Source organism: Mesocricetus auratus, unplaced genomic scaffold (genome assembly GCF_017639785.1).
Source record: "Mesocricetus auratus isolate SY011 unplaced genomic scaffold, BCM_Maur_2.0 Super-Scaffold_100008, whole genome shotgun sequence".
NCBI lineage: Eukaryota > Metazoa > Chordata > Mammalia > Rodentia > Cricetidae > Mesocricetus > Mesocricetus auratus.
In genome coordinates, this window is record NW_024429192.1 from 60,554,634 (window position 1) to 60,574,159 (window position 19,526).

Below are 19,526 nucleotides of genomic sequence, written 5' to 3' on the forward strand. Positions count from 1 at the left end.
TGTCACCCAAGCTTCTTCCACATCGGCCTTTCTTCTCCTTGGCATCAGCGACTTCTCAGACCACGTAGCTCTGTCCGGGGGCTGTCCTATACATTGCAGGCCATTTAGCAGTATCTCTTCTCCCATGCCCCATTGCCGGACGTCCCGTGGAAGCCACCATGGCACGCTGATGTGATGGCACACCCCCTGCTGAATGCTGCTGCGTCTTGCAGGATGCACCACACTTGGTTAGACTCTTCCTGTCATGGATGGCAGCTCTGCTTTTGACATGACCCTGCTCTGGGGACTGCTATTCTGTTTCTCACACACAGGATATGTTGATCATTCACAACTCTGTGCCTTTACAAATGCCCTTGCTTCTTCTCACAATGCCCAAAAGCCTCCTCATTCTGCCAAGAGCAGTTCACGTGTCAGTTCTGTGGGAAACCCTAGTTCCATGACCCTGGAAAGCTCCATGGTTCTGTGTCTTACTCTTGATAGTTGAGGTGTTTGAGTTCTCTTAGAATGAATTCACTCCTGTGTGTTAACACCTCGTCTAAGGCCTGGCACTGTTGTTGAATGAACGCTGATGCTTAGAATGGTGAGGTGAGGTGAGGTGTGTATCCAGCGGTTCAGGAGAGACAAGGGCTTTGAATGGGTGAACCTGCTCATGGGTCCTTCACATGAAAGCAGCCTCCAGGTGAGAGCTGGCATGATGATATGCTCCATAAATGGGACAGAGCCCATGGATGGGGATTCCTGGAAGGCAGGTTTCAGCTTAATAGACAGCAGGATAGAAATACAACTTTATTTTGACAGTGTATGACAGTTGTCCTAGTTACCTGGTTGATGGCAATACAATAGTCAAGTGTATTCTAATAAAACATGAACCAACTGGACACGGTAGTGCACATCTTTAATCCTAGCTTGTTGGAAGTAGAGGCAGGTAGATCTCTGAGTTCCAGGACAGTCTAGTCTACACACTGAGTTCTGGGACAGCCAGGGCTACACAGAGAAAGCCTGTCTCAAACAAACAAAACATTGAACAACCTGCATATATGAATCTCTTTGAGAGTCACTGCTTTGGGGCTCAAACTAGACCACCCAGAATATCCAGGACCGTGCAGGGAGCTGAGAACCATAAACCACCCACGGGGCCTCAGAGGCCTTTGCTGCCTCAGAGATGGAGGAACCATGGCTGGTGGGGGGATGAGGGGACCTAGAAGGAGAGATGTGGATTGGCACTGAAGACTGTTCAAAGGGGGTACTCAGACTTAGTTCTGTCCTCTGGCTTCTGGGGGACCATGACTGACAATCAGTAAGATTGTTTCTCATAGGCTGAGGTGTATCTGAGGAACAATGTTGCTATACCATGTGGTTGTAATGTATAAAGAAACGACTGTTGCCTTGCTATAGTCATGTTGTCTAGAAATATATAGTCATGCTATAGAAAACAGCATGTAGTCATGTTGCCGAAAAGCTGAAAGAAGCAGCAGATCGATGCCTTGCAGGGTTAGCCGTGAGAGAGGTTATCACACTGTTTCCCTGGGAGGGGTCCTCCTCTGGCAATTAGGGCCTCAGTTATCCTTATCCCCAGTGTGGGGTTTCCTGGACAATTCTGATGCTTTTGGTCCCTATACACGGGTCCAAGCCCTTCCTTCTCCTTCCCAGTCTTCTGTCTTAAGGAAGTCAGACATCAGACCTCTGTTCTGAACAGTCTTGAACACAGTGGTACATTCATTGTCATTCTGTGGGAGCAAGACCACCCTGGCAAATGGCTTTACACATCTTGCCTTTTGTAATGAGCATTCTTCCCTCCAGCCTGGTCCCAGAGCTGCATCAACCCCAAATAACACACAGAGACTCTATTAGTTACAATGATGTCAGGCAATGTCCAGGGCTTCTCATTGGCTAGTTCCGTCTTAAGTATTAACCCATAACACCCCCCCCACACTTTCTATAAGGTCTTATTTTATTGAGGACACCAGCCTCATGTATCCTCTCTTCTCTCTTCCTGGGATCCCATGGCAACTCTCTACTCTTTACTACATTTCCCAGAATCCTCCTCAACTCCTAGTTCCACCTATCTTGCTTCCCTATTGGTCACCAGTGCTTTATTTATCAACCAATAAGACAAACATATACACAGAAGGCCTTCCCCCATCAGCCTCTGGTAGAACAAAGAAGGTTGTTCTGTTGCCCACAGCCTTGCCACCTGCTCTCTGTCTTCCTCACTTTGCCACTCTCCTGGGGGATTCATGGTACGATAATGCCATATGGTAGGGTGCTATGAGGGCTTTCCTCCACAGAGCAGAAGCTGAATGGCAGAGCCCCAGCTGCCCCCTCCACCCCCCCGTGTGTGTGTGTGTGTGTGTGTGTGTGTGTGTGTTTGTATGAGAGAGAGAGAGAAAGCACACTCTATAGCATACCATGGATACCGTGGCATGCATATGAAAGTCAGAGGACAACTTTTGGGAGTCAGTTCTCTCCTTCTGCCATATGGCAATTCTCCGCTAGCTGGTCTGAGAGCACCCAGGTGACTCTGCTGTCTCTAGTCCTGTCTTGAAGAAGGAGGGCTGAAACGACAGGCGTTCGTGAGGGTTTTTAAATGTGGCTTCTGTGGATCCATCTCAGGCTGTGAGGCTTGTGCGGCAGATACTTCTACCCGCTGAGCCATCTCAGCCGCCGTGCCCTTCTTAACCAAAATAGATCTACACAGGTCTGGACGAGGGGGTCAGACTTCCCTTGGGCTCTTCAGCAAACCTGGCCCTTCTGGTTCTCCCCACGGGACAGATAGAAAGAGTGCCCTGAGGCCACAGGGCCTTAGGGTGGTGAGTCAGGCTTTTCCTTTCAGAAGTAGTATGTCTCACTTGTGGGGGCTGACCGGGCGGCATGTGCTTTCTCATGCTCGAGGAAGCACAAGTGTAAGGGGATCTGTAGGGCATCCCGGGGTGGTCCTCCTGCATGCCCTGGTTAGTGTCCATCAGCCACGTGTTATCACGAGGGCCAGAAACTTGGCGCCCTCTCCCCACACCAGCATCCTACACACAGCTCTGCTTATACTTCTCTCCCTTTCCCTGGTGACTCCCCACTGCCTGCAAGGCCGTGCACTCCTCGGGGAGGCGTCCCAGGTATCCTCAACTCCATCACACATCTGGGCTTCAGACAAAGTGACATTCATTCAAGTGCCTTCCCTGCTCTGCCTTGATGGTTTCCCTCATCCACTCCACTGCGTTTCAGCACCATGTCTGCCAATGCTTCCAGTATTACCCCAAGGACTGTGCTGTCTGTCCCTCATTCCCACCCTGTCTGTCCCCAGTTCTCCCTCCACAGAGCCTGTCTAACTAGTGTGGTGTTGTTACCTGTCCAGGTCATGCCTATCTGAGTACTTTCACATGGCGAAGCCACGAATTTGGATTCTCGATCTGCCCCTTGATGTGTGTGTGACCTCTGGGAGTCAGCATGGACCTGGGACTTGTGTTGGACATAATTACATACTTTGCAGTGGAAAGCCATTGACAGGCCCGTAGTTCCCCCACCCCTCCCCATGGAAGGTGATATTTGGCAACGTCTAGGGACATGCCTTGTTGCCACCACTACACAGGTGATGCTACTGGCTCTTAGAAGGTAGAGGCCAGACTTGCAAAGCCCTGGGCAGCTCCACAGGGAACATCGCCTGGCCCTGAATGTCACTGTGGTTTGGTTGAAAAACAAGGTGTAGAGGAGGCAATATAGAAATTCAGAGCCGGTTCTTCAGGACACCCATCTTCCAGCCATGCTGCTTGGATGGCCATCCTTAAATGGACCCTTTGTTGACTACACCTCTGAGCCCAGAGCCTAGCAGTGACTGTGTGGAGGAACAGGACACACAGAATATCCTTAGTTTGGAAGGTCCATGGGCAGGAAGTTGATGCCCCTGGGTTCCAGATGTAGAGGCTCCAAGGTTGGGGGTGAGGAGGGAGGTGCTCTCCTGTGGACTAGCAGTGGGGGAGGAGGCTGAGGTTGGAGAGCTGGGGCTGGGGGTGTGGTGGCGGTGCTCTCTGCTCCGTGTTTATTAGCCGAGGTACTTTTGTTTCTGGCTGTGATTCATGGTACCATGGTGAGGCGTGATTCAGGCTGGAAGGCTTGACCACCCAGATGACTGTTTCAGTAATAACACTGCGCTTTTATATCCTCCTTTCATCGCAGGTCTCAAAGCGCCTTGCAAACATTAATTACGGCCCCTGGTGTTCCACCAGGAGCTGGGTGCAAACATCACTCTCGCCGCTTGGTGGAGAAGGTCAACAGTCTCTAGGCGGCTCCTGTTTTGTTTGAGAGCCAGTTAAGGAAAAGAAGCTGAAGTCTGGCCGCCCCCTCCCCAATTGTGACCACTCTATCTCCTTCCCAGAATCTCTTTCTCTGGGGCAATTTGAATAGAAACAGTGTCTTGGCTCCCTACTGGGGCAGGGCATCCATGGCTGTCACAGTTCAGGGCCAAGGCCATGCCCTACAAGCACCTCTGGGGCATCAGTCTAGGAGCAGAAGATGGCCCAAGAGGGACATGAAATGCTGCTTTTAGAAGAGACATGGTGGAGCCGGGCGTTGGTGGCGCATGCCTTTAATCCCAGCACTTGGGAGGCAGAGGCAGGTGGATCACTGTGAGTTCGAGGCCAGCCTGGTCTACAGAGTGAGTTCCAGGACAGCCTCCAAAGCCACAGAGAAACCCTGTCTCGAAAAACAAAAACAAACAAAAACAAAAACAAAAACAAAAACAAAAAAAGAGAGAGACATGGTGGAAGACATTATATTCTCTTCCTTGGAACTTAAAATAAAAATAAATGCCATTTCTAAAATGTTATCAATGGCTGAATTGAGCAGAGTATCTGAGTATTCCTTATATTGTTCTTGCATGTTTTCTGTAAAATAGGAGCTATCTCTATATAAAAAGTTTAAAATTAGGGGGTGGGGAGGAGGAAGAGAGGAGTGGACTCAAAGGCCACAGGAAAAAACGACTTTGACCAGCCCTGGGCTGGGGCCTGGGGCAAGTACATTCAGTCACTCAGAGTCTCACTGAAGTCGCAGAAAACCTCCCTTTTCAGAACCACGGCGGACACAGAACACCAATCGGAAGATGGGGAAGGGCGGGGTGGGGAAGGGGAGAGAAGAAACTTATTTTCAAATGCAGTCCAAGAATACCCCTTGAGCTTGAACGCAGCTCCCCATGATGCGCCCAGAGTCGGGCTGCCCCGCCCCGCTGGCCGACACTGCCCCCTGCGGTGACTCACGAGGGGGTGTTTAAATGATGGGGAGGACCCAGAAGGCTGGCACTCATGCTGCAGCCTTGAGCCTGCCGGATCCTCCTCCTCTCCTCGCCGGCTCCCTCTTGTTGACCCGGCAGCCGCGTGGAGCTGCTGGTAAGTGGGTGCCCGCCCTTCTCTCCCGGCCGCGCCCCACCTCCCGGTTGACCATAGCATCCCGGGAGAGACTCCAGAAGGGCAGGGCTGGCGCGTGCCTGGGATGATCTGAGGACCTGGACAGGTACAGGCTGCACAGGAGCTGGGCGAGCCTGCCTCCACTGCCCGGGTCCCAGGGTCTAGCTGTAAATCTTGATGCCATTTGCTTCCCTTGTCTTTATGGTCTGGGGAGTCAACTTGGGGAGATATTTGACCTGCAGGGAGTTAGTTGAAAGTTGACTGAAGCACGGGGTTTACATCCTCCAAGATGTCAGGTCCACAGACAGGAATTTTTCTTAGGTGCCAGCTGTTGGAACCTGTATAATTTCTTTTGCATCTACTGAGGTGGCCGCTTATAGGGGCCCTTGCACACGGATCTGTTCTGGATGGGTTTTCTGCCTGGGAGAAATCAGCCCTCTGTCATAGATTGACAGTGTTACCTGACAGACTCCAGCAGATGTGTTGCCCCTGTATAGGAGTGCCAATTTGGGATCCGGGTGGGCTTAGATGTCCAGGTTCTAGGTCTGTGTGTGGCTTAGATGATCCCATTCTGGTCACAGGAGTTTGGAAAGGGGTGGCTGGAGGTAGGTTTGTGATGAGAATCGGGTGCTGTGTATGTATGTAATTGTATGTATGTGTGTGTATGTATGTGTGCATGTGCATGTGTGTATGTGTATGTATGTGTGTATATGTGTGTATGTGAGTGTATGTGCGTGTATGTATGTGTATGGGTGTGTGTATGCATGTTTGTGTGTATGTATATGTATGTGTGTGTATACATGTGTATGTATGCATGTATGTATGTGTGTATATGTGTGTATGTAAGTGTATGTGTGTATGTGTGTGTATATATGTGTATGGGTGTGTGTATGCATGTTTGTATGTATGTGTATGTTTATATATGTGTGTGTGTATGTATGTATGTATGTGTGTGTGTATGTGAGTGTATGTGTGTGTATATATGTGTATGGGTGTGTGTATGCATGTTTGTATGTATGTGTATGTTTATATATGTGTGTGTGTGTATGTATGTATGTATGTATGTATGTGTGTATGTGAGTGTATGTGTGTGTATATATGTGTATGGGTGTGTGTATGCATGTTTGTATGTATGTGTATGTTTATATGTGTGTGTATGTATGTATGTATGTATGTGTGTATGTGAGTGTATGTGTGTGTATATATGTGTATGGGTGTGTGTATGCATGTTTGTATGTATGTGTATGTTTATATGTGTGTGTATGTATGCATGTATGTATGTATGTATGTATGTATGTATGTATGTATGTATGTATTTGGTGCTGAAGATCAAGCTCAGGGCCCCAAGTATGCTCAGCAAGCACTCTATGGCGTGGCTATAGCCACAGCTGACTTGGTTGGTGGGTTTTAATCCTGTCCTTACCCACATGCACAGGAATCAACTGTGGAAAAGCAGAGCCTTCTAGGCCTTCTAACCTTCTGGCCATTCTACCTTTAGGGCTGAACGCACTACCTCAAGGCAGAAAGTGACTCAAGGTGTCCAGTGTTGCCTGCCACCGCTGGCATCTCTCCTAGGGTATCTGCTGACACTGCCTATAGCAGGCAGCTCTCAGATGTGTGGGTGCCCCTGCCCTGTAACTTGGAAATCCACTAACTGGGTCTTCTTTCTTTCTGCATCGCCTGAACATCTGGAGTAAATTCAGGGCCAGACAGTCAAAGTTTCCTGTGGTCATGAGTCAGCTGTTGTTCTCATCAGTGACAGTGTCAGGGAAGGCATGTGCCAGGGTCGCGGCCAGGAAGTGCTCTGAGAACTTCCCAAGGCTGGGGGTGCTACCCAGATCAGCTGTGTAAGTGGAGGCAGGGAGGCGTGAGTGGGGGCAGATCCGCATGTGCAGAGATGAGAGCTGGGAAGGACGTTGCCCAGACTTTGTGCTGCCAGCGAACACAGGAAAACTGTCATTACAGATGACAATTTGCTTCCCCAGCTCCCGACCACAGCAGAACTGCTGAAGCTGCCCGTTCTAGTGCCTGCCTTGGCCGTGGGACACAGGACAGGCAGAAGTGGCTTCTGAGACGTTCAGAGGCTGCTTCAGATCTAAGGTCTGAGCGTCTTTGAGCTCTGTGACTTCTTATAAAAAGTGGCTACTTCCCAACTCTGGCCATTGTGCTGGCCAGTTTGTGCTCTCGAAGCTCTGGCCTGGCAAATTACAGACCTGCTCTGGCCTCTACAGGAAGCCAGGCTAGGCCAGGCCCAGGTTTGGGAGGGTCCCACAGAGGGCCTAGGAAGGAATTGCTTTTTCTTATTCATTCTCTTTTTTAAAAAACAAAACAAGGCAATGAACAATATTTTGGTTTTGAAGGGCCCTGGAGCATGAGACTGTGATTGTCTTGCTGTGGGATTCCAGGGTGCTTTGTGTCTGGCTAGAGTATTCCTAAATCATGGGTTGTGTGTGCTGAGATTACCAGACTCAATCTTCTGGTGCCCCCTTCCGAACCTTCTCTCCCCTCTTCCAGGTTACTCCGTTAACCCTTAACAACGCACCATCAGTGTAGCCTTAGAGCAGAAAGTCACTTGCAGAATGAGTTGGGAGAGGACTTGGGCTTGACTAATAATACTGAACAGTGGAGAGTGACTGTGCATAGGCCAATTAGGTTAGGGGGAGGGGCAAGGCGTCTCCTCCCTCTCCCCCAGCTCACAGAGGTGGGAGCCGACACAGACAAGGCCCTGTAGGAGCCTCATGATGAGGTCCAGAGGCTCACCGGGCTCTATATTGAGTCTTCAGTTGCCCGTGTGACCTTGGGTGAGTCCCTTGCTCTCTATGGACCTGTCAATTTCTCATCTACAAAACAGCCAAATGGTCTGACCAGATGACTTCAAAATGCTCTTGTGCCGGTGGTGTCCTGGTTCTCACAAACTATATCTGGAAGCAGCTTTGAGCCTCAATTAATATAAGCTTCAGATTCTAGGTTGGGGAGGAAAACCAGAAGGTGTGCCTAGATAGTAAAACATCCTTCAGTCTCTCCTATTCCCATTCTTTCTCTTCTTGGCAGTTAAATAGCACAGGCTGTGAGCATGGGTTCCCAGGTAGTCTAGACCACATTGTAGGTACTTCTGAGTGTGATCTGTGTGCACTGGAGTGGGAGTTCTTGTGTGTGTGTGACTCTAGGACTCAGCCCGGTCTAGAAGTTAGGAACACTGCGGGTGGAGTCCCCAGAAATCTGATTTTGCTCAACAACAACTAACAATAACTGCCCTTCACTTTTAAGGGGAACCCACTTTGTTCCCAGAAGCATTCCTAGTGTCTTGCACACATTAGGTCACTTCACAGTCACAGTAGTGATGGTAGGAGATCAGATCTAGCCAACAAGATTCTCAGGCCACTCTGTGTGTGTGTGTGTGTGTGAGAGAGAGAGAGACAGAGACAGAGACACACAGAGAGACAGACAGACAGAGAGAGAGACCCCAGGTGTGAATTCTATTCAGTTCCAGCCTCTCTGACTTCACATCTCTTAGACTGCGCCAAAGAGTGGCCAGACTGAAGACAGGGACCCTGGATGGGGATGCGGAGTGCAGGGCCAAACCTGGCTTCTCTCTTGCATTGTCTACGGTCCATCTCACTCCAAAAGAGGCCTTGATTAGGAAGCCATCTTTAAGGAGTGTCACAGGCATGAAGAGAGATCCTCTTTGTGGGCATCAATTGCCTTGGGTGCACTGGGAAGTGTGGGAGAGGCCCGTAAGGGTCTTCTCAGGTCTCAGGCTGTGTGAAGATACAGTGATTAACTTGTGGGGTGGCCCTGCTGGGGGAACTTTTGAAGCAAGCAGCTTGAGAGAGTAAGGCTTTTCAAGCCTTGGTGTATGAGTGGGCGTAGCCAGGCGGCTTTTCATGGGGAAGAGGGGATGGGAGAACGGTAAGTCTTCATTCCAGATTCCCTTTTGCCTTCAGCAGAAGCAACACTAGAGCTGTAAGGACTTGTGAAGCTTTTACAGAAGGGGAAACCGAGGCCTGCAGTATTTACCTAAACTCAGGTTGTTACTGTCAAGACTACTGTAGAAATAGGGGTCTCCCTGGCCCCCTTCAAAAGTCTCACTTTGTGGCATTGAAATAAGGAGTCTCTTTCCAGGGAACACTGTGTTTAGTGAACATGAACGATGTTACCAATCCAAGAAAGCCCAGCTCCCAACCAGCAAAGCCCAGGGCTTCAAGGCTAATTATGTATTCACTCGCTCATGAGTCACAGGGTGTTTCTGCAAACAGACCCGCAGCCGGCACCCTGTTCAATCGTTTCCACTCCTGGGGAGGGGCCGCGTCCATGTCCAGGTGAGCCATCTGTCCTTCTATCTATCTGCCCAGTCCTCTGACTACATGGATCTGACTGACGCCACACGGACCCCCTCCCCAGGGGCTGGCCGAAATGATTGAGGACGCGCTCGATGCCTGGAGGAGGAAGCTGTAATTAGGGTAGCTTTGAGGGCCTTTAACTGCCATTGTCATGGCTGCCAAGCAGTCCTGGGTAGCGTGGGCTATTAGTTGAAGCCAAGGGCCATTGCCTGCAGCACTGCCAACAGTTCAAGGTCTAGCTCCAGGCCGGTTTTGAGTGCTGCCTCTGTGCAGGGCACCTTTGTGGTGCTCTCTGCTGCTGGTCAGGAGCAGGCAGGTGGGGGGAGGGAAGGCACCAGCTGTCTGAACCACTGGAAAACTGGAAACAGCTGCACGAAGTACTGGGTGGGCTCCGCAGACAGAGAGGATTTATAAAAAGACATTGGGAATTCTTACAATACTTGTTGTGCTGAGTGTGGTCCATTTTAAACAACAGTGTCTGTTCCCACAGGGAATTATCTCTTTGGTTTTCCTCCCAGGCTACAAAGGGTCTCCCTCCCGCCTCCCCACGGGGATCTCAGAGTCTTCACAGGGCTGGCCTGATACCCCCACCTAGCTGGGGAGATGGTCCTCAAGGGAGATGCTTCCTACAGCTTGCAGAGCTTCCAGGTGATGGGCACATAATCCCTCTCCATTACTTGGGCTACGACATCACCCTTGGAGCTGGGCAAATGGATATTTATGAAAAATAAGTAGTTCAGACAGCACCAGGAGCAACTGGGCCTCAGCCAGGGGTGAGTCTCACACACATCTATCGGGGGAAGAACAGACACAAGCTCCGACTGCCCAGCCTCCTGGGAGATGTGGGTTTCTCACTTCCACTCTCCGGGACTCAACCTTTGAACCTGGAATCTTAGCCATGGGCTGGACAGCTGCTGTCTCCTCCACTGACCGCTTGCTCAGGGTAGGATTCTTCTCTCCATCTCAATCGGAAAGTTCTCAGCTATGCTTGAACGCGAAGGTCGCTGCCTCTGTGAGACTGTGCGCACTAAGTGTGGGCTCAACTCTGCTGTGCCACGCCCCTGGTGTTGGTCTCTGGAGTTGCATCGCATCTCTTTATGCCACGGCAGCTTTTCACACTCTGGGAAGGCTCGTGGATTCTCTGTCTACTTCCAGCTATTTATCCGCAGCGCCTTTGACGGATGCTCAGGTGGTCTAGTTCCTATGTCCTGTTACCATCCTCTAGACCATTCGTTCTCAACCTGTGGGCTGTGACCTCTTTGTGGGGCTCACATCCTGAATATCAGATATTGACATTGCCATTCATAATGGCAGCAAGGTTACAGTTATGAAGTAGCAACGACAATGATCTTATGGTTGGGGCTCACCACAACATGAGGAACTGTATTAAACAGTGGAGCATTAGGAAGGTTGAGAATCACTGCTCTAGGAGCTCTTTAAGAAACCAGTTTGTCATTGGCCTTGAAGTTCAGAGTGGAACTGAGCCGGCGTAATAGCAAGGTGCCTGTTCCGGGGGGCGTAGAGTAAGACCATCACCTCCTCCCTGCCGTGCTCCGTACTTCTCTAGAGACTGTCTAAGATCACGTTAGCTTTTTTTTTTTTAATTCCTCATGATGGGCAGTGTTTTTTTTTTAAGATTTATTTATTTATTACATATACAGTGCTCTGCCTACATGCCAGAAGAGGGCACCAGATTGAATTGTAGATGGTTGTGAGCCACCATGTGGTTGCTGGGAATTGAATTCAGGACACCTGGAAGAGCAGCCAGTGCTCTTAACCTCTGAGCCATCTCTCACGTTAGCTTTTGTACCAGCGTTGTTTCCTTGTTATTGCCAATATGATACCTCAGGTTTTGCAGACATGGAGCCATTTTTTCTGTGCTGTCTCCGTGTGCTTTGGTTTGTTGGGAGGCGGGTGCACTTGTGCCTTCAGGTACACACGTGGAGGCCAGAGGTCAACGTCACATGCCTTCCTCGATTGCATGCCAGAGATAAAGTCTTCCACTAAACCTGGAGCCTCTCCTTCCTGCTAGCTTGGCTGTCTAGCTGGCGAACTCCCAGGATCCATGTGTCTCCACCTACCCAGCTCTGGGTTGACAGAACTCTCTGTGCCCAGGCTTTTAAATTGTTTTTCTTGTTGCCTTACAAGCATGAGCCATCCAATGAGCATGAGTCACTATGCCTGGCTCTGGGTGTCCCCTGTTTAAGCAGTTTCCCTCTCTCTTTCTGAACCTGACTTGCTGTTGAAATGTGGTCCGCAGCCTTACCTTCCTCCTCGTCTTTTGCCACTGGACTCCAGTGGCCATGTTGTTCCTGTTCCTTCCCAGTAGCTACACACACTTTGGCAAGTCTTTCACGAAAGTAAAGCAGCCCAGTGCTAGAAAGGGCTGTGAATAAACGAAAAGTTGAAGTCTATGTAGGCGGGTCATACATAGGGTGTTTCTCAGCTGCTTTTTTTTTTTTGGCAGGGGGGAATAGAGGAGGGGTGTAGGAAGCCCAGGCCAGGGTGGGGAGCTAGCCTTAGGACCCCATCATCTCAGGCACCAAGAGAAGCTGCCAAGTGTCCCCCTTGCCCAGTGTGTGGCTTGACTGACATCCTGCCTTTACTCATCAGCTTCACCCCTTAGGGGAGGCACTTCATGCCACTCAAGTCCTCACCGGGAGCCTGGAGACTGGAGCCTTGGTTTCCCTGCTTCCTGCCTCCTCATAAAATCGTGAGAAGTGGCAACTCCTTAACCCTCAGGAGTTACAGGTTCCTTTCAACTGTGGACAGACATCCTGGGCACTCATGTCTACACACACAACTCCTTAGTCCCTTGACAAAGAATGCCAGACTATAGACACTCTGAGGGCTTCCTGCCTTTGGGGGCTGTGAGCGTATACTATAGGCAGCTGAGAACAAGGGTGAGCATTAGTCACAGCCATCCATAGGATGCCCTTTGAGTCTGTTCTCCCATCTAACCCACACAACAGCCCCAAGAGAAACTTAGCAGACGAGGAAGCTGAATTTCGAGGCCTGAGAACTCTCGTTCAAGGCCAAGCAGGACCTTAAATATCCACATAGGGAACCGTGCCCACTGCTCTGTGTTTAGCATTGTCATAGGTGACTTCAAGCCCCAAGCCTTCCATGTATTTGGCTCCTGTGCCTAAGGAGACATCTGGACCCACTTAGAGCCCCCAGATTTAAGTGTGTCTGTGTTTTCAGGGACTTACTGCAGGCCACCCAGTGTTTTTCTGTGGGAAGCAGGGCTCACACCAGAAGCCACACCCTAGGCATCAGCTGAGGCCCAGCCACCTCTTCCAGACAGGCAGCATGTGGTGTAGACAGTGGCTTCTTATCGGAAGAAGATGGCTTGGATTAAATCTAAATAAAGCACATGTGGACAGATTGCCAAAGGGCGAGGGTGGTGTTGGTGGTGATGGGCTGGTAGGGAGGGGCAGCAGAGAGGGCAGAAGGAACTAACTGAAGTTAGTGTTGCCTCCCTCTGCTGGCTCCCACTACCCATCCCTGTGACTCCAACATCCCAGACTCAGACCCTACTGATACAATGACTTATTTTCATTTCCTTTCTGGGCCTTCCAACAAGGCTGGGTCCTGCCAGCCTGTTCATGTGCTGAGAGCTACAGAAGTTATATGACACAGTCCTTCAGGGAACCTCACTGAGGAGGGGGCAGGGAGACTGTGAGAGCCACAGCTAGGGAAGAACCTGTTAGAGAGTCACCACAGCTGTGGCCGTCGGTCTAAGACCTGCACAAAATCAATCCAGTCCACACACCAGCATGGGATCGGGGAGGGAACGTAGGAGCCCCCACTCTTAGCTTGGGAGCTATTGAAACCTGATGGCTGCTGAGGGAACCATAGATGGTCAGTTCTGTTTAAGAGTGTGGCCCCTGGTAGGTAGACTATGTTCTAGTGGTCGGCCCCACACCCATGTGTATATGGGCAGCACAGATTGGAGTCAGTGGGTTATTTAAAAAAAAAAAAGGACATGAATTGGGATGAGGTGGGTAGAGGGATGGGAGTGGACCCAGGAGGAACTTAGAGGAGGAGTGGGGGGGGGTTGAATATAATTGAAATGCAATGTATGTATTTAGAGATACAGTTTCTATCTTAGCAACCTGAAGGACTGTAAGATAGCACCCTTAAAAAGCTTGTTAACTAGGGGAAGAGACAATTAAGCGCCACCTAAGCTTAGCTGGCTATGATAAGGCAGTAGAAGAGGGCTGCAGGGTTATTACCTGCACAAGGGGGTGACTAATTCCCACTGATGAGATCTAGAAAACTCTTAGTGATGGCTGGACTTGAACTTGAACAGAAGTGTAGGGAAGACTCCAGTGAGGCCCTTGCCCGGGCAAGGGTGCCGATGTAGGAAGCCCAGGGGCTCTCTGGCCGAAGCAGAGACTTTGAGTTCGGTGGGTGATGGTGGGGCTGGACGTCACTATGGAAACTGAAGACTGGTGGTTAGTGAGGTGACCGTGACTCACACAGCTTCTCTCTCCCCACACAGGCCATGCCACTGAAATACTATCTCCTTCTGCTGGTGGGCTGCCAGGCCTGGGCTGCAGGCTTGGCCTACTATGGCTGCCCTAGTGAGTGTACCTGTTCCCGGGCCTCCCAGGTAGAGTGCACAGGGGCACGAATTGTGGCAGTGCCCACTCCTCTGCCCTGGAACGCTATGAGCTTGCAGATCCTCAACACACACATCACTGAGATCACGGAGGCCCCGTTCCTCAACATCTCAGCACTCATCGCCCTGAGGATGGAGAAGAACGAACTGTCGAACATCATGCCGGGTGCCTTCCGAAACCTGGGGTCACTGCGCTATCTCAGCCTTGCCAACAACAAAATCCAGAGGCTGTCTCCTGGCCTCTTTCAGGGTCTAGACAATCTGGAATCCCTCCTTCTGTCCAATAACCAACTGGCTCAGATCCAGCCAGCCCAGTTCTCCCAGTTTAGTAATCTCAAGGAACTCCAGTTGCATGGCAACAATCTGGAATACATCCCTGAAGGTGCTTTTGACCACCTGGTAGGACTCACCAAGCTCAACCTGGGCAAGAACGGCTTCACCCGCCTGTCACCTAAGGTCTTCCAGCATCTCGGCAACCTCCAAGTGCTCCGTCTATATGAGAACAGGCTTTCGGACATCCCCATGGGCACTTTTGATGCTCTGGGCAACCTCCAGGAGCTGGCCCTCCAGGAGAACCAGATTGGCGCACTGTCCCCTGGCCTGTTCCACAATAACCGCAACCTCCAGAGGCTGTATCTGTCCAACAACCACATCTCGCAGCTGCCCCCTGGCATCTTCATGCAGCTGCCACAGCTTAACAGGCTCACACTCTTCGGCAATTCCCTGAAGGAGCTCTCCCCGGGGATCTTTGGGCCTATGCCCAACCTGCGGGAACTTTGGCTCTACAACAACCACATCACATCCATCCCTGACAACACCTTCATCAACCTGCCCCAGCTGCAGGTTCTGATTCTCAGTCACAACCAGCTCAACTCCATCGCCCCGGGAGCTTTCAACGGCTTGACGAATCTGCGAGAGCTGTCCCTCCATACCAATGCTCTACAGGACCTGGATGGAAATGTCTTCCGAGCGCTGGCCAACCTGCAGAACATCTCCCTCCAAAATAACCGCCTCCGACAGCTCCCCGGCAGCATCTTCGCCAATGTCAACGGCCTCACCACCATCCAGCTACAGAACAACAATCTGGAGAACTTGCCCTTGGGCATCTTTGATCACTTGGGGAACCTGTGTGAACTCCGTCTCTACGACAACCCCTGGAGGTGTGACTCAGGTATCCTCCCACTCCATAACTGGCTCGTTCTCAACAGAGCCAGGTTGGGGACAGACACTCTTCCAGTGTGTTCCAGCCCAGCCAACGTCCGAGGCCAGTCTCTTGTCATCATCAATATCAATCTCCCTGTGCCCAGTGGCCAGGCTCCTGAAGTATCTAGCTACCCGGAAGTGCCACGCTATGTAGACCCTGATCTAGCAGGGTCATCCAGCTATCCTGACACCACATCCGTTTCCTCTACTACAGAGATCACCACTGCCCTAGAAGACTACACCGATCTGACCACCATTGAAGCCACTGATGACCGCAATACATGGGGCATGACTGATGCCCAGACTGGACTGGCCATTGCTGCCATTGTGATCGGCATCATTGCTTTGGCCTGTTCCCTGGCTGCTTGCATCTGCTGCTGCTGCTGCAAGAAGAGGAGCCAGGCAGTCCTGATGCAGATGAAGGCTCCCAATGAGTGTTAGGGAAGCAGGCTCGAGCAGGGCTGGGGAAACACGAAACCAGAGGACCAGACAGAGTATGTGATCATTCAGCTTCCAAACCTGGGTCCACACAGCCAAGCTCTGATGGCCCAGGGGAAAACGCCCCCATCTTGTCCTGAGCCCCCAGGTCTTCTGTAGAGAAGCAGGCATTTCAGGACCTTCTGTGCCCAGAGAAATCTAATTGGTGATTAAACAAACAAACAAGCAAGCAACTCCAGAAGGTTCTAGGTCAGTGCCTAGGCATCCTTCAGAGGGGCCCTCTGCCAAATCCTCACTACTTCCAAGTACAAGCTCCCTTGCACTCAGCCCCTCCCAGCCTCTGTAGACTTCATGATGACAAGGCCTGCTCACATTATGAGATAGTTCTCTGCCGGGACAGCCCGTGCCTAGAAGTATTATATAAGTTGATTGCTTTTTTTTTTTTTTGCTTCTCTTTTTGTGCCAAGCTTGACTCTGTCCCCTCAAGTAAGAGGTCTCCCTTTGTTTTTCTGCTGCCAAAGTCAGACTTAGGTTCTCTCCGTGAGAAGGTTGGCAGCTCTTAGCTCACTGTGCTGGCTTGGAGGGTGCTGTGCAAGACAGAAAGACACCTATGCTGTCTGCTCCCCAGGCAGAGTTGTCATCAGTCTGTATCGCAACAAGTTCAGCCTTTGCGAGAAGAATGTTTAAAGTCACAAGATTTCCTTTGAAGATCTTAGCCCTTTATGGTATAAAATCATGCAAAACACGGAGATCAGCTCACTGATAATGACTGAAGGAAGAAACCTGCTGCCTCAGCCCTACACTTTCCCTTTCTGGTTTCCTATCGAAGGATGACATACATACAGAAAGTGGGAGTGTGATGGTGTATGGCCTAGTGAATTCTCACAATCTGAATAGATACCTGTGTGATCAGCATGACAGCAAGAAATGATACCACAGTGTCTCCATTCCACTTGCTCTGGAGGACTTCTGGGGATGCTGGGGACTTTCTAGCTTTCCATGGTCTTGGGAGGGAGCCCCCCTACCCCTCCATCGGCAGCCTTTGCAAAGGCCCGGCTGTGGGGAGTAAAAGAGACAGTCGGGACAAGAGGCAACCAAGCTGGCCAGACCAGAAGCATGCGAACAACAGTAGCCTGTGTAAGCATGCATCTTCCCTGCCAACAAGCCCCATGCTGCTCATCAGACTCCCTCTACCCATCCTCTTATGGGTATTATATGCCCAAATCTGTTTCTAATTTTTGTTCTTCATTTGGGGGAAGCAAAATAGCTCAGAGATGAGATCTTCCAATTGAATAACCAAGTGTAATGGAAACCAGGAATCCTTCTGCACTGTGGTCAAATTCTTCATTCACATTAGTTAGTCAGCTGGTAGCTAGACTGCAGGGTGTTCACAGGCAGCATATAGCAGGGCATGCTGGAAGGTCACACGAGGGCGTGGGTTCGCTCCAGAAAACCTTCTGTCTGGGTTCTGATCATGAGCTGAATCAGTTAGTTTAGAGTTTTCTCTTTGAGTGACAGTCGCAAAACATCTGCCTTGACTGCATTTCCTGCTACAATGCATCTATTTCCACACTTTAAACAGTTATGATCAAGGTGACATAGCTCTCTCCGGACAGCTGATACACCTGCACCGAAACAAAAGCAAATAAACGACCAAGCAGTGGTGCACACTCTGAATCCCAGCACTGCGGGGCAGAGACAGGCAGATCTCTGAGTTCAAGGCCAGCCTGGTCTACAGAGTGAGTTCCAGGACAGTCAGGGCTATGTAGAAAGAGCCTCCCTCAAAAACAAAACAGTGAAACAGAGAATGTCAGGTTTTTCTGTTAACAAGAGAAGGACTCCAGATGACCACAGGGATCAGGAAATGTATCTCTAACCTACAGTGGTTCTTATGGGGCAAATGAGAAACCCCTCCGAGTCTTGGCAACAGAGAGCTTACAGGAGTTCCAGACCTCCCCTCCAGTTCCCTGGCAGAATAATCCAGAAAGAATACTTGTGAGAACCGACACACTCTGCCCCAGGGAACCTGATGTCAGTCAAAAGGTATCATCTCCCCAAGGCATACCCTGGTACACATGGACCAAAGCTGTCCCCAACCCCAGAGTGAGTGTGATCGTGGTTCTGCCGACTGGGGCCTGCTGGTGGGTGAGGCAGGGCTGGGCCTGCTTTATTGCAGATGGAAGCTTGGCGTAGTACTGTGTTCCCAGAACCATTTGAAGCCCCCCCCCCCCCGTGAGCTATGTCCAGCCTCAATGGGCTAGGGACGGAGGAAAGTGGAGTCCACACTATCCGGTGTCCCCTGCCAGTTATAACCTGGAACTGCTGGCCACTTCTGACATTGGCAGTGACAGTCATTTGCCTTGCTGGCCCAAAGGCTGGCTTGGGGGCAGCTGTCTTCTCAAGGCCTGCCTAGGAGCTCACAGGCAGAGAGTTAAGTGCGCAGGTGCAGGTGACATGGCAGCCTTTCCCTTCCTCCCCACTACAGTGTCCAGATGGAACTGCTCCTTATTAATGGGGCTTTTGGTTTCTCCACGTTTTCTAGCCCTAGATGCAGGGAACACTGCATGGAGGGTCCTTTCCAACAAGATAATGCATTTTGCTCAATTCTTGGGGCTGGAATAAACTCTGTGGCCCCTAGAAACTTGTGACACAGTGTGGAGTTCAGCTCACTTTCCCTCTCTGTCACTGCTTCCTGGACACCATCTCCAGCGTTTGTGTGGAGGGGGGGGCTGATGCTGAAAGAGAGCTAAGAAGGCCACCTAGAGTCACCACACTAACGGATTTGTGCCTGGGTGCCCTTCAAGGCTCCACATGTATTCTCCTTCTAACCCTCTTGACTCCTTGTGAAATTAGTCCCACTAGCATCCTCTTGTGTTAGGGCCTTTTCTGCAGTGCCCAACAGACAATCTCTGTACAAAGCCTTCTGGGCTCCCTAGGGCTTTTATCACTAAGGAAACAGGCTGCCCACAAGCAGCTGGGATCTTGGGGCTTCTCACTGGCACCACACAGTTCCCACGGCCATCGTGATGGCAGAATGGAACTCTGGAATCCACTTCCAGTCTTGGGAAGGACATGGCAAGCAGGTTGATAACCCCAGTCAGGAGGAAAGCCTTGTGTGTATCCCAGACTTAGCCAGCCATAAGCTACTCCAAGGTTCAGCCCCAGGCCCCATGGTCAGAATCAGATCTGGCCATTGAATGACGATGATCTCAGGAAGGAAGCCACTAGTGTGGCCAAACAGAGAGCAGCAGGAAGTTTCTGGGTGAAGCACCACCCGGTCCCAGGACCCTTCCCCTAAGGAGAGAGGGTTATTGCCTCCCATTGCCTTTGCTCTGCTAGAACGCTTGCCTTACTAGGTGATCTTTGCAAATTGCCCCAGTTGCTAGCATAGCATTTAGAGATTTCTAGGCCCCTGGTGTTTTGTCTAATGTGAGCCCTGGTGGGCAGGGTTGGGGGGATCTGTCTTTTGCTAGATGCTACTTATGATAGATTTGGTGCACAGAATCAACAATAAACGTATATGTGGGA

General features: G+C 50.7%; 1 protein-coding gene across 3 annotated transcripts; it reads left to right on the forward strand.

The window, feature by feature from the left end:
* Nucleotides 1-5,298: 5,298 nt before the first annotated feature.
* Nucleotides 5,299-19,526, forward strand: Lrrc15 (leucine rich repeat containing 15). 3 transcript variants are annotated; one of them, XM_040750991.1, is made up of 3 exons: nucleotides 9,655-9,709; nucleotides 10,249-10,503; nucleotides 14,238-19,526. In XM_040750991.1, exon 3 carries the CDS (start codon nucleotides 14,241-14,243, stop codon nucleotides 15,999-16,001), a length of 1,761 nt encoding a protein of 586 aa, XP_040606925.1. In that variant the 5' UTR covers nucleotides 9,655-9,709; nucleotides 10,249-10,503; nucleotides 14,238-14,240; the 3' UTR covers nucleotides 16,002-19,526. The 3 variants fall into 3 exon arrangements, with proteins under 3 accessions (XP_040606926.1, XP_040606924.1, XP_040606925.1); XM_040750992.1 differs by lacking the exons at nucleotides 9,655-9,709; nucleotides 10,249-10,503 and adding an exon at nucleotides 5,299-5,372; XM_040750990.1 differs by lacking the exon at nucleotides 10,249-10,503 and having other exon boundaries at nucleotides 9,634-9,709.